This window comes from Rhinatrema bivittatum, chromosome 8 (assembly GCF_901001135.1).
Source record: "Rhinatrema bivittatum chromosome 8, aRhiBiv1.1, whole genome shotgun sequence".
Taxonomy (NCBI): domain Eukaryota; kingdom Metazoa; phylum Chordata; class Amphibia; order Gymnophiona; family Rhinatrematidae; genus Rhinatrema; species Rhinatrema bivittatum.
Genome location: NC_042622.1, coordinates 137,277,931 through 137,290,249, shown reverse-complemented (window position 1 = coordinate 137,290,249; position 12,319 = coordinate 137,277,931). Strand labels below are relative to the sequence as shown.

The 12,319-nt window shown below is 48.7% G+C and overlaps 1 protein-coding gene across 2 annotated transcripts in view; it reads left to right on the top strand.

The window, feature by feature from the left end:
* Window positions 1–12,319, top strand: part of CCDC183 (coiled-coil domain containing 183) — a 211,951-nt gene that overhangs the window by 149,927 nt on the left and 49,705 nt on the right. For both annotated transcript variants that reach the window (XM_029614015.1, XM_029614014.1), the window contains exons 13-14: window positions 7,560–7,688; window positions 7,971–8,064. In XM_029614015.1, the coding sequence (XP_029469875.1) occupies window positions 7,560–7,688; window positions 7,971–8,064 (223 nt within the window). The remainder of the gene's footprint in view (window positions 1–7,559; window positions 7,689–7,970; window positions 8,065–12,319) is intronic.

Genomic DNA, 12,319 nt, shown 5'->3' with positions numbered 1-12,319 from the left:
GGGTTCTGGAACCAGGCAGGAACTGTAGCAAGACTCGGATACTGGAACCAGGCAGGAACTGTAGCCGGCAAGCAGGAACCAAGCAGGTACTGCGGCTGGCAAGCAGGAACCAAGCAGGTACTGTAGCAGGCAAACAGGAATGGAGCGAATAGCAAAGCAGGACACTCCAGGGCACAGCGCAACAGGGATCCGGTAGGTAAGCCCGTTGCAAGGCAAAGACTGGGTGGCCGCGGCCGGCTTATCAAGGCCGCAGCGTCTGACGTCAGGAAGTGGGCGGAGTCACCACTGGCGGGAAACGACCTAGAAAAGCGCCCAAGTGGCGCGCGCCTAGAGACCGGGCGTCCATGGAGGGCTTCCCAGCGGCGCGGCCCTGGCTGGGACGCAGCTGAACAGGACAGGAACTAGGCCAGTGAAAGCGGGAACAGGTCCAGAAACACGGAGGTAAGGGTCTGGTTGCAGCACTCGTGGCCAGAACTGCAACAGTACCTCCCCTCTTACGCCCCCTCTTAACCGGTCCGGGTTTACACGGGTGGTCCAGATGGAACTGCCGTAATAAGTCCTTGTCAAGGATGTTACGGGCTGGTTCCCAAGAATTATCCTCGGGTCTGCAACCCTCCCAGGCAAGCAGGTACTCCCATAGGCATTGGTGAATCCGGACATCCAAGACCTCACATACTTGATATGTAACTTCATCCAGTACTGAAGGGTCCGAAGGTTCAGGAGCCCGGGAGTGGTACCTGGATAACACAAGAGGCTTCAGCAATGACACATGGAACACGTCGTGTTTGCGCATGGAGGAGGGTAGACGTAGTCGGTACAAGACTGCTCCCACTCATTCGGCGACTCGAAAAGGCCCACAGAATCTTGGAGCTAGTCTTCGAGACGGAATACGTAGCTGAAGATTTTTGGTACTTAGCCAGACACGGTCTCCTGGGAGGAAGATAGGTGCTGGCTGACGATGCCTATCCGCCCATTTCTTGGTAGACTGGGCGGCTTTACGGATCTTTCCCTGGATGGACGTCCACAAGGAAAGAACATGGCGGGCTGAAAGTTGTACTGCCGGGAGTGCACTAGGTTCAGGTAAAGGCAAGGGCGATTGAAGTTGCTCCCCATAGACGACCAGGAAAGGCGAACTTCCAGTAGCAGCATGCGTGTGATTATTGTACGAGAACTCCGCCCATGGGAGTAGCTTGGCCCAATTATCTTGGCATTTGTTCACGAACGAACGGAGAAAAGTCTTCAGGGTTCGGTTAGTTCGTTCCGTTTTCCCATTACTTTGAGGATGGAATGCAGACGGAACACTAAGTTGCACATTGAAGCGTTTGCAAAGTGCCTTCCAATAACGAGCAGTAAACTGTTGTCCTCGGTCGGAGACTATATCCTGTGAGAGACCGTGAAGTCTGAAGATATGCTGGGTGAAAAGGTTAGCTAGGTCAGGTACAGAAGGCAACTTTGGCAGGGGGACAAAGTGCGCCATCTTGGAGAATCGGTCTACGGTTACCCAAATGACCGAATTACCTGCTGAGACGGGAAGATCCACGACAAAGTCGGTGGAGATGTGTGTCTAAGGCTCCATTGGGATGGGCAAGGGTTGCATCAGGCCTCTGGGCTTCCCGATGAGCGGCTTCTGCACCGCACAGGTCGGGCACGAGCTCACAAAGGCTTGGACGTCCTGTCTCATCGTCGGCCACCAGTAGAATCTGTTCAACAAGTCTATGGTCCCTTTGCAGCCAGCATGGCCCCCCGTGAGGGAGTCATGGGCCCAAGTGAGAACTGCTCTCCGGGAGTGATGTGGAACGACGGTCTTCCCTTGGGAGGACACCAAGGTTGTTGCTAGACTGACTTTCATAGGATACAAAATAAACTGAGGCATGTCAGGGGTCTCCTCGACCTCAGAAGAGCGCGAGAGCGCATCGGCTCGAACATTCTTAGAGCCGGGTCAATAGCGTAAGGTAAAGTCGAACCGGTCAAAAAACAGCGACCACCGGGCTTGCTTCAAGAATGCTAGGTTTTTGTGATCGGTGTAAATCGTAACCGGATGGTTGGCTCCTTCCAACCACTGCCTCCATTCCTCCAGGGCAAGTTTCATGGCTAGCAACTCTTTATCTCCAACACAGTAGTTGCTCTCTGCCGGAGAGAATTTCTTCAAGAAATATGAGCAGGGTAGCAATTGTCCGGAATCTGAGTACTGGCTCAGCACGGCCCCCACGGCCACGTTGGAGGCATCCACTTCCACCACAAAGGGCCAGCTGGGATCCGGATGACAAAGGCAGGTGTCTAACAAGAAGGCTTCCTTAAGGACCTCGAAGGCTTGGCAGGCGGGAACAGGCCAATCCACCACGTTGGCCCCCTTTCGGGTGAGGGCAGTCAACGGGGACACAATACGAGAGTAGTTAGGAATAAAGTGACGGTAGAAATTGGAAAAACCGAGGAAGCGTTGCAACGCTTTAAGGCCCTTAGGGCGGGGCCAGTTCTTAATTGCCGCCACTTTCTCAGGATCCATTCGAAAGCCGGTTGCAGAGACTATGTAGCCCAGGAATGGCAGGGACGTCTTCTCAAAGCTACATTTTTCCAGTTTCACGTACAGGCCATGCTCCCTAAGTATTTGGAGCACCTGACGGACATGCTGACGGTGGGAAGGCAGGTCCTGGGAGTAGATTAACACATCATCGAGGTAAATGATTATGCAAGAATTCAGAAGATCCCGAAACACCTCACTTGCAAGGTGCTGGGACTCCGTCGGAACATTACGTAAGTCCAACCTTGTGAAAATCTTCGCTCCTTGGAGCCTATCAAGGAGCTCTGGGATTAACGGGAGCAAGTATCGGTCTTGCTTAGCAAAGAAATTTAGGCCTCGATAGTCTAAGCATGGTCTCAGCGAGCTGTCCTGCTCACTAACATAGGAGGAGCCTGCCCCTGCAGGCGACTTGGACGGGCGAGACTGCGGAAGGGTCTCCACCTGGGTATTGGAAATTATGTCCGTAAAGTCCTCATATGGTGCAGGAGGACCCAAGGCAGAGTGCATCAACGGAAGTGCAGGAATCTTAGGCACTTTCATACAATTAGCTAGGCAAAAAGGACTCCACTCGACAATCTGTAACGTATCCCACTGAATCGTGGGCGAATGTTTCTGTAACCACGGCAACCCTAGCACCACAGGGTGGGCAGCCTTATCCAACACTAGGAAGATTATCTCCTCCGAATGGATCGCCCCGGTGCGGACAGTAACGGGTGCCATGGACATCAGGACGGGTCCTGGAAGGAGCGTCCCCTGGATAGAGATAATTCATAACGGGACCTCCTGTCTTTGCATAGGGATGCGCAACTGAGAGACTAGGTCCTGCAGGATGAAATTACCTCCGGCTCCTGAATCCAGGAATGCCATCATCTCAAACGATCCTCCAGGATATTCCAGGGTAACAGGGATGGTACATTGAGGAGCTGTAGCACAGCCTAAGAGGAGCTCCTCCCGACCTCCTAGGCTTTGGCGTTTTCCGCACGCTCCTGGCAGCATGCCAAGAAGTGGCCCTTCTGACCACAATATAAACCCAACTTCAACGAACGACGACGTTGCCTTTCTTCAGCAGAGAGTGGGTCCCGTCCCAGCTGCATAGGTTCGCAGGTGGGAGCATCTGGACGAGAAGTCTTGGGAGAGGATACAGGTCTCACTGGCCTACGGGCAGGGCTATGGCGAGAGGAGCGCTGCTCCTTGGCCCATTGTTGTAGGCGGCGGTCAATGCGAGCAGCCATCTTTATCAAGGCATTGAGGTCCTCCGTCAGATCTCGAGCGGCAATCTCATCCGCTCGAGATCTGACCTTCCAAGAAGATGGCCTTAAGGCTACCATCCTGCCAACCTACTTCTTGGGCTAAAGTCCGAAACTCCATAGCATAATCTGCCAAGAGTCGGAGTTGCAGCAGATCAGACGTAGCCGTGGATATTCGGGCGGGCTCATCAAAGGCCTGACGAAAGTTCGAGATGAACTGTTGTAAGTTCGTTAGCGAAGGATCATTGTTTCCCAAAGGGGAGAAGCCCATATTAAGGCTTTCCCATCAAGCAGGGACAGGATGTACGCCACTTTCACCGCATCCGAGGGGAACTGCCGAGGCAGCAGAGAGAACCGTACAAAACATTGGTTCAGAAAGCCGCAGCAGGTCCTTAAATCTCCAGCGTAGTGGGAGGGTGCCGGCAGCTGAGTCACTGAAGAGTCTTGACCCTCGGGGGCTGGTTCTGGGGCAGACGAGGCTCTGGCATCCAACCGGGCCGATAACTCCCCTACCGAACCAGTAAGGACCTCGAGGTACTGTTTTTGATACTGCAGCTGCTGGGCCAACCAAGGCAGGTACAAGGGGACAGGCGCATCCGCCGAGTCCATGGCCTTGCAATCTGTTAGGGAATGTCAGTTTAGTGGACCCTTGGGCCGACCTGCAGGAGACTGGGAAAGGTGTTCAAAAGTCTCTAGTATACCACAGGCCGGGAGGCAGATGTTCAGGCTGGACGTAGAGGTGCTCTTCACCCTGGAAGCTGGTACTCCCCCGGGAGGAGCCCGTAGGAGCCCAACCGCTGGGACTTAGGTGGCTTCACCCTTGGAAGCCAAAGCCCCCCCCCCCCCCCGGGAGGAACCCGTAGGGGCCCAGCCGCTGGGACTTAGGCGGTCATGGATCAGGACTGGGAACTGGAACCAGACTAGAACAGTAGGTCAGTACTGTAACAGGGCTCGGGTTCTGGAACCAGGCAGGAACTGTAGCAAGACTCGGGTACTGGAACCAGGCAGGAACTGTAGCCGGCAAGCAGGAACCAAGCAGGTACTGCGGCTGGCAAGTAGGAACCAAGCAGGTACTGTGGCTGGCAAGCAGGAACGGAGCGAATAGCAAAGCAGGACACTCCGGGGCACAGCGTAACAGGGATCCGGTAGGTAAGCCCGTTGCAAGGCAAAGACCAGGTGGCCATGGCCGGCTTATCAAGGCCGCGGCGTCTGACGTCAGGAAGTGGGCGGAGTCACCACTGGCGGGAAACAACCTAGAAAAGCACCCAAGTGGTGTGCGCACCTAGAGACCGGGCGTCCATGGAGAGCTTCCCGGCGGCGCGGCCCTGGCCGGGACACCGCCGAACAGGACAGGAACTAGGCCAGTGAAAGTGGGAACAGGTCCAGAAACACGGAGGTAAGGGTCTGGTTGCAGCGCTCACGGCCAGAACTGCAACATATGCAGCAGAATTTATAGCTGGCATGGTTTATTCTTGGAGTGTTTTGTGTATCTCCGACATGTGCTTTTTTACTCCTGTCCTGATCTAGGAGCTAAAAAAAACCTGCATAAAAAAAACAGGCACTAACTGGTCTCCCTGCTAGTGTGGCTGTCTGCATTGCCTGATAATAGCTAATAGTTTCATTTATATGGCATTTGCATGGGCCTGTACTTTTTTTTTTGCACAGGTTTTTTCAGCAGTAAAACTTTTTATCATATACATAAGTTAGGTTAGCACTGAAAACTCCATATAAAAACCCGCAGATGATTTAGCGAGGCTTATTACATTGGCCTCAAAAGGAGGTTACAGACTGCCCTCCCTCCTCTCACAGACAGGAATTTACAGACTGTGCTTTCTCCTGTCATGAACAATAGTTTACAGATTGTCTTTTCTCTTCTCATGGACAATAGTTGTCTTTTTTCATAAAAAATTGGAAATTACTGTCATGGTTCGGCTGGCTGGACAAGGGAATTCCTCCAAGTTGAGCAGTGCAGGGCTTTCTAGCAAGGCAACGCAGGGTCTTCTGCCTGACCAGCCACCTCTCCCTTGGGTTGGTCCTACAGGTTCTGGGGACTAGCAGGACTTTCCTAGACTAATACATGGCAAGATGTGGTCAAGTTAAGCAAGGTCTTAACCTGTCCAGCCACCTCCCCCTTGGGTTGGTCCCACAAGTTCTTGTGGCCAGCAGGACTTCTGGGACTGGTCTTCTGGAGGTGGTGTACTGAGTAAGGTACAGGACACAAATTATATCAAAGAGGGTACTGGTAGACAGGGAAGACAAACAGACACAAGGAAGGGCAAGACTGGAGGAAGGTACAGGGCAAGGAACACAATGGGAAGCCAGGCCACTGGGGAGGCCTGGAGGAGACACAGGGCAAGGTCAGGAGAAAGATACCAGGCTAGGCAAGGCTGGACCAGGTAAGGGCTAGGAGAAATAAGACAGGAACTGGGTCCAACATTTAGACAGGAGCAAGGTAAATAAGAGCCCTCCAATGCAGAGCATGAGCAGACTTGAGAGGCCACAATTGACAAACCTTTTCTGTTGGAAAGAAATCAGTAAAACTAGGGATCAGATAATGAAACTTCAGGGAGGACGACTCAGAACCAACAGCAGGAAATATTTCTTCATGTAGAGGGTAGTGGATGCCTGGCAGGCATGGCCTTCCGGAGGAGGTGGTGACGACAAAACCAGTGAAAGATTTCAAAGGGGCATGGATTAAACACTGTGAATCCCTAAAGGCTAGAGGATGAAAATGAAGAAAAGAGTGCATGGGGGTAACTTGCTGGTGTGGTGGTTACTACCCTTAACCAATAAGCTTTCATACTGTTGATACAACTCCATTATTACTCTCTGCTTTAATGGCAGGGGGAAAAGAGGAAAAGGAGAATTAGATTCAGACAACAATCAAGGGTATTGAATTTTATGGTCTGGGAAAAGGAATAAGCATGGGGGTAACTTACTGATGCGGCTGTTACTACTCTTAACCAATAAGTCTGATACTTTTGATGAATTCCAACATTGCTCTCTGCTTCAACGGCAAGAGGTAACGGGGAATTAGACTCAGAAGCAATCAACAAGGGTCCTGACTTTGACGGTTTGGGAAATTAAGTATGGGCGCGACTTTTAACGCGTGGCAGATGTTACCATAAGCTTGCTGGGCAGACTGGATAGACTGTTTGGTCCTTTTCTGCCATCATTTCTATGTTTCTGTGAAACAAGACAAGGCAAGGAGGCCATAACGCCACATAGGAAACAAGGTAAAGCACAAGATTGACCAAAGTAAAGAGCCAAGGTGGCTCGATGATGAGGTACCGAGGCTACTGTGAGAGAGGTTCTTATAGGGAAGTCCTTGCTGAGTCATGCAGCCTTCAAGAAGGCATCTAGAGTGGGTGCGAGCGTGGCTCAGTGAGGACCCTTGCTGGCAAGGAGGCTGTGTAGCAGCCAGAATCAGTACAATTACAGATTGTTCTCCTTCCTATCACAGACTAGAGGAAGTTATAGATTCTCTTCCTTTCACTGGGAAGTTGGAGACATTTCTCCTTTTTCTTTAGTGGATGGGTGGACGCTACAGAAAGTCACCTCTTCAGCTACAGAATGAAGGAAAAGCTGGTACATGTTGACTTCCTTTTTTTTCAGAAAAAAATGAGAAATTGTTCCCTTCTTTCCCTCCACACTTATGCTTTGAGACCATGTAAAGTTTTAGACTAATTCCTGCAGACTGAATGCAGCAGGAGGTTGTAGAATGTAGCTTGCTTTTTCTTCTTCAATGGCAATAGGAAGCTCGGTGTGGAATTACCTAGCCTTTTCTTTTTCAGGGTGCAGATCCTACAGATTCCAAAGACTCTTATGACAAGCTGAAGGCCTGTGAGATAAAGCTGGCATACCTAATGGACATTCATGCCAACCTGATAAAAACGCCCTGGGTGAAAGATGAGCGTATCGAGGTATTGTCAGTAAATTGTGTTGCCAACTGGCTCCAGTTGCTCAGGGCAGGCTAATCTAGTCCTAGATTTACCCCTAGTACATCTGTAGATATGTAGTCCTGCATTTCTTGGGGAATTCAATAGAGAACTGAGAACTACAAGTCCATGAAGGCAATTAGGGTAACATCAGAGCTGAATCAACCTTTCCTGCAAAAAATGAAACCATTTGGCAGTCCCCTTAGTATTTTGTGATCTTGTATCTCTATTAAGCTGTTTATCATCTAACCTGTGTCATGCGTGCAGCCCTTCCTGCAGGTTCGAGAGCTCCTTGAAGCATCTGCAGCGGTGGATTTACACAATCGGAAGGTGATATTAGAGGACATGAGCAGTTCTAGAGGTAAGTGGAGTGGACCAGAGAGAGATCAAAAGAAACAGTACCAACATTACTCTCAGAGCCTCTATGCCTGCTCTGTCATTAGGGGGGAGGGGATTCTTTTGTGATTTTTCATTGTATATAATGGGGAATCTCTGACATTTCAGACTATGATGCAGTTAACCTGCAATTCTTATCTGGGTGGGGAGTCCTGATTCCTTTGAGTGTTTTAAAACAGCAATACAAACCAAACTGCTCCCTCCCCTTCAATTTTCAGAGAATTCAGTTGACAGTTGAAATTCAAGCATTACACACTCCCTGGTCTACTGATTTTTGTTTCATGTCTGAAGAAAAATACTTGGATATCTATTGGACACATGGTAACAAACCAAAAAAGGGGGTTGAATCTACATAAGTCTGAAACTTCTCAGCAGAAGAAACAAGAATGTAAAGTTTTAGAAAGCTGGTCAGTCTCTCTCTCTCAAGCAGGCCGATTCAATAAGAGATGCAGGAGAGCTGGCACTCCGAGTCGAGCGCCCGCTCTCCTGACATGTGCCCAGGCACCTCTCCTGGGCACGCGATTTTGTATTTAAATGAGACCAGGTGCTAATAAGGAGGCGCTAGGGACAATAGTGCATCCCTAGCGCCTCCTTATTAGTGGAAGAGTCGGCTGTCAGCGGGTCCGACAACTGACACTCAATTTTACCAGCGTCGGCTTTCGAACCTTTTCACAGCCATAGCGGGCAAATTAAAAAAAAATGTTTTTTTGGTTCCTCCAACTTAATATTGCTAGGATATTAAGTCAGAGGTTGTACAGAAAACCAGAATTTTCTGCTTTTCTGTACATTTTTCAGGGTCCCTTAGAACTTAACGCCTGCCCTTGGCAGGTGTTAATTTCTGAGAGTAAAATGTGCAGCTTGGCCATACATTTTACTTTTAGTATTCCAGGCGACTAACTAATAGGCTCATCAACATGCATTTGTATGTGATGAGCGCTATTAATTTTGGGGGGTTGGCCATGCATTTTCCACATGCTATTATTACCCCTTACAGTATAAGTGGTAATAATAGCGTGTCTGAAACGCGCAGCCAAATGGGGGCTAAATGGTGCGCTTGGTCAAGCGCACCATGCTGTATAGAGCTGTAAGAAAATTAGGGCAAGCAAGGGAGGAGCGCTGCTGTGCTGATCATCATCAGAACTCCCAAGCAGGTGTTGCACAGAGACACATTAAACCCGATTCTAAAACCCTGTGATTTTAGAGATTCTTTTCCAAAGCATTATCCCAGCACAATGCTATAGATGAGATCAAAAGCCTATGCAACCAAATCAATTCTTATTTTGCAGTAGTAATACTAATCAGGTACTTTGTGGTGTGTGCTGTAGCAGAATCTATGTTCATCTTGGGAGGTTGAGGTCAGGCAGCCTTTAGTCTTATGGTTCACCTTGTACCTGAAGCTTGTCCCTATACCCACCAAGAATGTATACTCTTTTTTGTCAGCAAAACCTGAAGAGGCAACACTCCAAGAAAATTAAAAAAAAAAAATCATTTTAGAAGGCGAGGATGCATCAGCGCTAAAGAATGTTCATCTTTTTTTGCCCAAAAAGAAAGGAGACCAAAGAGTAATACTAAAAGCAGACTTGTAAAAGAGAAAATTAAACCAGCAGGTTTGAGATACTGTATCTGTTTTAACAAAGTTCCCAAACTAGTTTTTGTTTCTTTTCCTCTGTACCTCCAACTGCAGGCTCACAGCTAAGCAATCTGTGGCCTTGTACATTATGGGGTGGTTTTCTCATTCCTGTATCACAGGAAGTCTTTGGGTGACACACCTGAGTGGCAAATGAGAGAAAATCTCATTAATGGGTTCTTAATATATTCTTGTCTGAGGGAGTTTTTCCCTCCTGTTTCAAGAAGGTGGTAGTTTGCCCTATTTTATCTTCCTATAGATAGATCCTGCTGGGTATAAACCCATTTCCATCTTCCTTCATTGAGCAAATTAATCGAAAAAATGGTTTTATCTCAGTTGGATATTCTTCTTACACAGAATGATGTTTTATTCAGTTCTCAGTGAGCTTTTTGAGCCAGTAATAGTACTGAAACCTTCCTAATAACAGTTTCAGATTTCATTTTACATAAGCTGGATTAGAAAGAGTCAGCAATAGTACATTTTTTAGCTGTTTAAGCAGCTTTTGATTCAGTAATACATTCTGTTATGCTACAGCGTTTAACAGAAATTGGAATAGGTGAGGTGGTTTAGATTGGTTAAACTCACTTTTGCTGATCATTATCAGCAGATTTATGTAGGCCAAAAGTTTTCTAATTGGTACCCTATCTTTTCTGGTGTTTTTCAAGGGTCCTGTCTCTCAGCATCTCTATTTAAATTGTTTATATGCTCCCAGTAAAAATTATGCTGCAGGAGCTGGGGATTGCTTTTAAAATGTATGCTGATGATATACAGCTGCTATTTCCCGCTGCACCAAATTTAGGATACAAGTTAGACAATGGATGAATGATAAGATCATAAGAACATAAGATATTCCATATGGGTCAGACTAAGGTTCCATCAAGCCCAGCATCTTGTTTCCAACAGTGACTAATCCAAGGTACAAGTACCTGGTAGGGATGTGAATCGTGTCCTCGATCGTCTTAACGATCGATTTCGGCTGGGAGGGGGAGGGAATCGTATTGTTGCCGTTTGGGGGGGTAAAATATCGTGAAAAATCGTGAAAAATCGTGAAAAATCAAAAAAACGTAAAATCGCAAAACCGGCACATTAAAACCCCCTAAAACCCACCCCCGACCCTTTAAATTAAATCCCCCACCCTCCCGAACCCCCCCCCAAATGACTTAAATAACCTGCGGGTCCAGCGGCGGTCCGGAACGGCAGCGGTCCGGAACGGGCTCCTGCTACTGAATCTTGTTGTCTTCAGCCGGCGCCATTTTCCAAAATGGCGCCGAAAAATGGCGGCGGCCATAGACGAACACGATTGGACGGCAGGAGGTCCTTCCGGACCCCCGCTGGACTTTTGGCAAGTCTTGTGGGGGTCAGGAGGCCTCCCCCAAGCTGGCCAAAAGTTCCTGGAGGTCCAGCGGGGGTCAGGGAGCGATTTCCCGCCGCGAATCGTTTTCGTACGGAAAATGGCGCCGGCAGGAGATCGACTACAGGAGGTCGTTCAGCGAGGCGCCGGAACCCTCGCTGAACGACCTCCTGCAGTCGATCTCCTGCCGGCGCCATTTTCCGTACGAAAACGATTCGCGGCGGGAAATCGCTCCCTGACCCCCGCTGGACCTCCAGGAACTTTTGGCCAGCTTGGGGGGGGCCTCCTGACCCCCACAAGACTTGCCAAAAGTCCAGCGGGGGTCCGGAAGGACCTCCTGCCGTCCAATCGTGTTCGTCTATGGCCGCCGCCATTTTTCGGCGCCATTTTGGAAAATGGCGCCGGCTGAAGACAACAAGATTCAGTAGCAGGAGCCCGTTCCGGACCGCTGCCGTTCCGGACCGCCGCTGGACCCGCAGGTTATTTAAGTCATTGGGGGGGGGTGGGGGATTTAATTTAAAGGGTCGGGGGTGGGTTTTAGGGGGTTTTAGTGTGCCGGCTCACGATTCTAACGATTTATAACGATAAATCGTTAGAATCTCTATTGTATTGTGTTCCATAACGGTTTAAGACGATATTAAAATTATCGGACGATAATTTTAATCGTCCTAAAACGATTCACATCCCTAGTACCTGGCAAGTATGGAAACATTAAATAAATCCCATGCTGCTAATGCTGGCAACAAGGAATAGCTATTCCCTATTGATTAATAGCAGTTTGTAGACTTCTCTAGGAACTTATCCAAACCTTTTTTAAACCCAGCTACACTAACTGCACTAACCACATCCTCTGCCACAAATTTCAGAGCTTAATTGTACATTGAGTAAAAAATAATTTTCTCCGATTAGTTTTAAATGTGCTGCTTGCTAACTTCATGGAGTGCCCCTAGTCCTTCTATTATCCGAAAGAGTAAATAACCAATTCAAGTTTACCCATCTAGACCTCTCATGATTTAAAAAACCTCTATCATATCCCCTCTCAGTCATCTCTTCTGCAAGCTGAACAGCCCTAACCTCTTTAGCCTTTATACATAGGGTAGCTGTTCCATCTCCTTTATTCATTTTGGTTGCCCTTCTCTGTACCTTCTCCAATGCAACTATATTGTTTTTGAGATGCAGCGACCAGAATTGTACACAGAATTCAAGGTGCGGTCTCACCATGGAGCGATACAGAGGCATTAA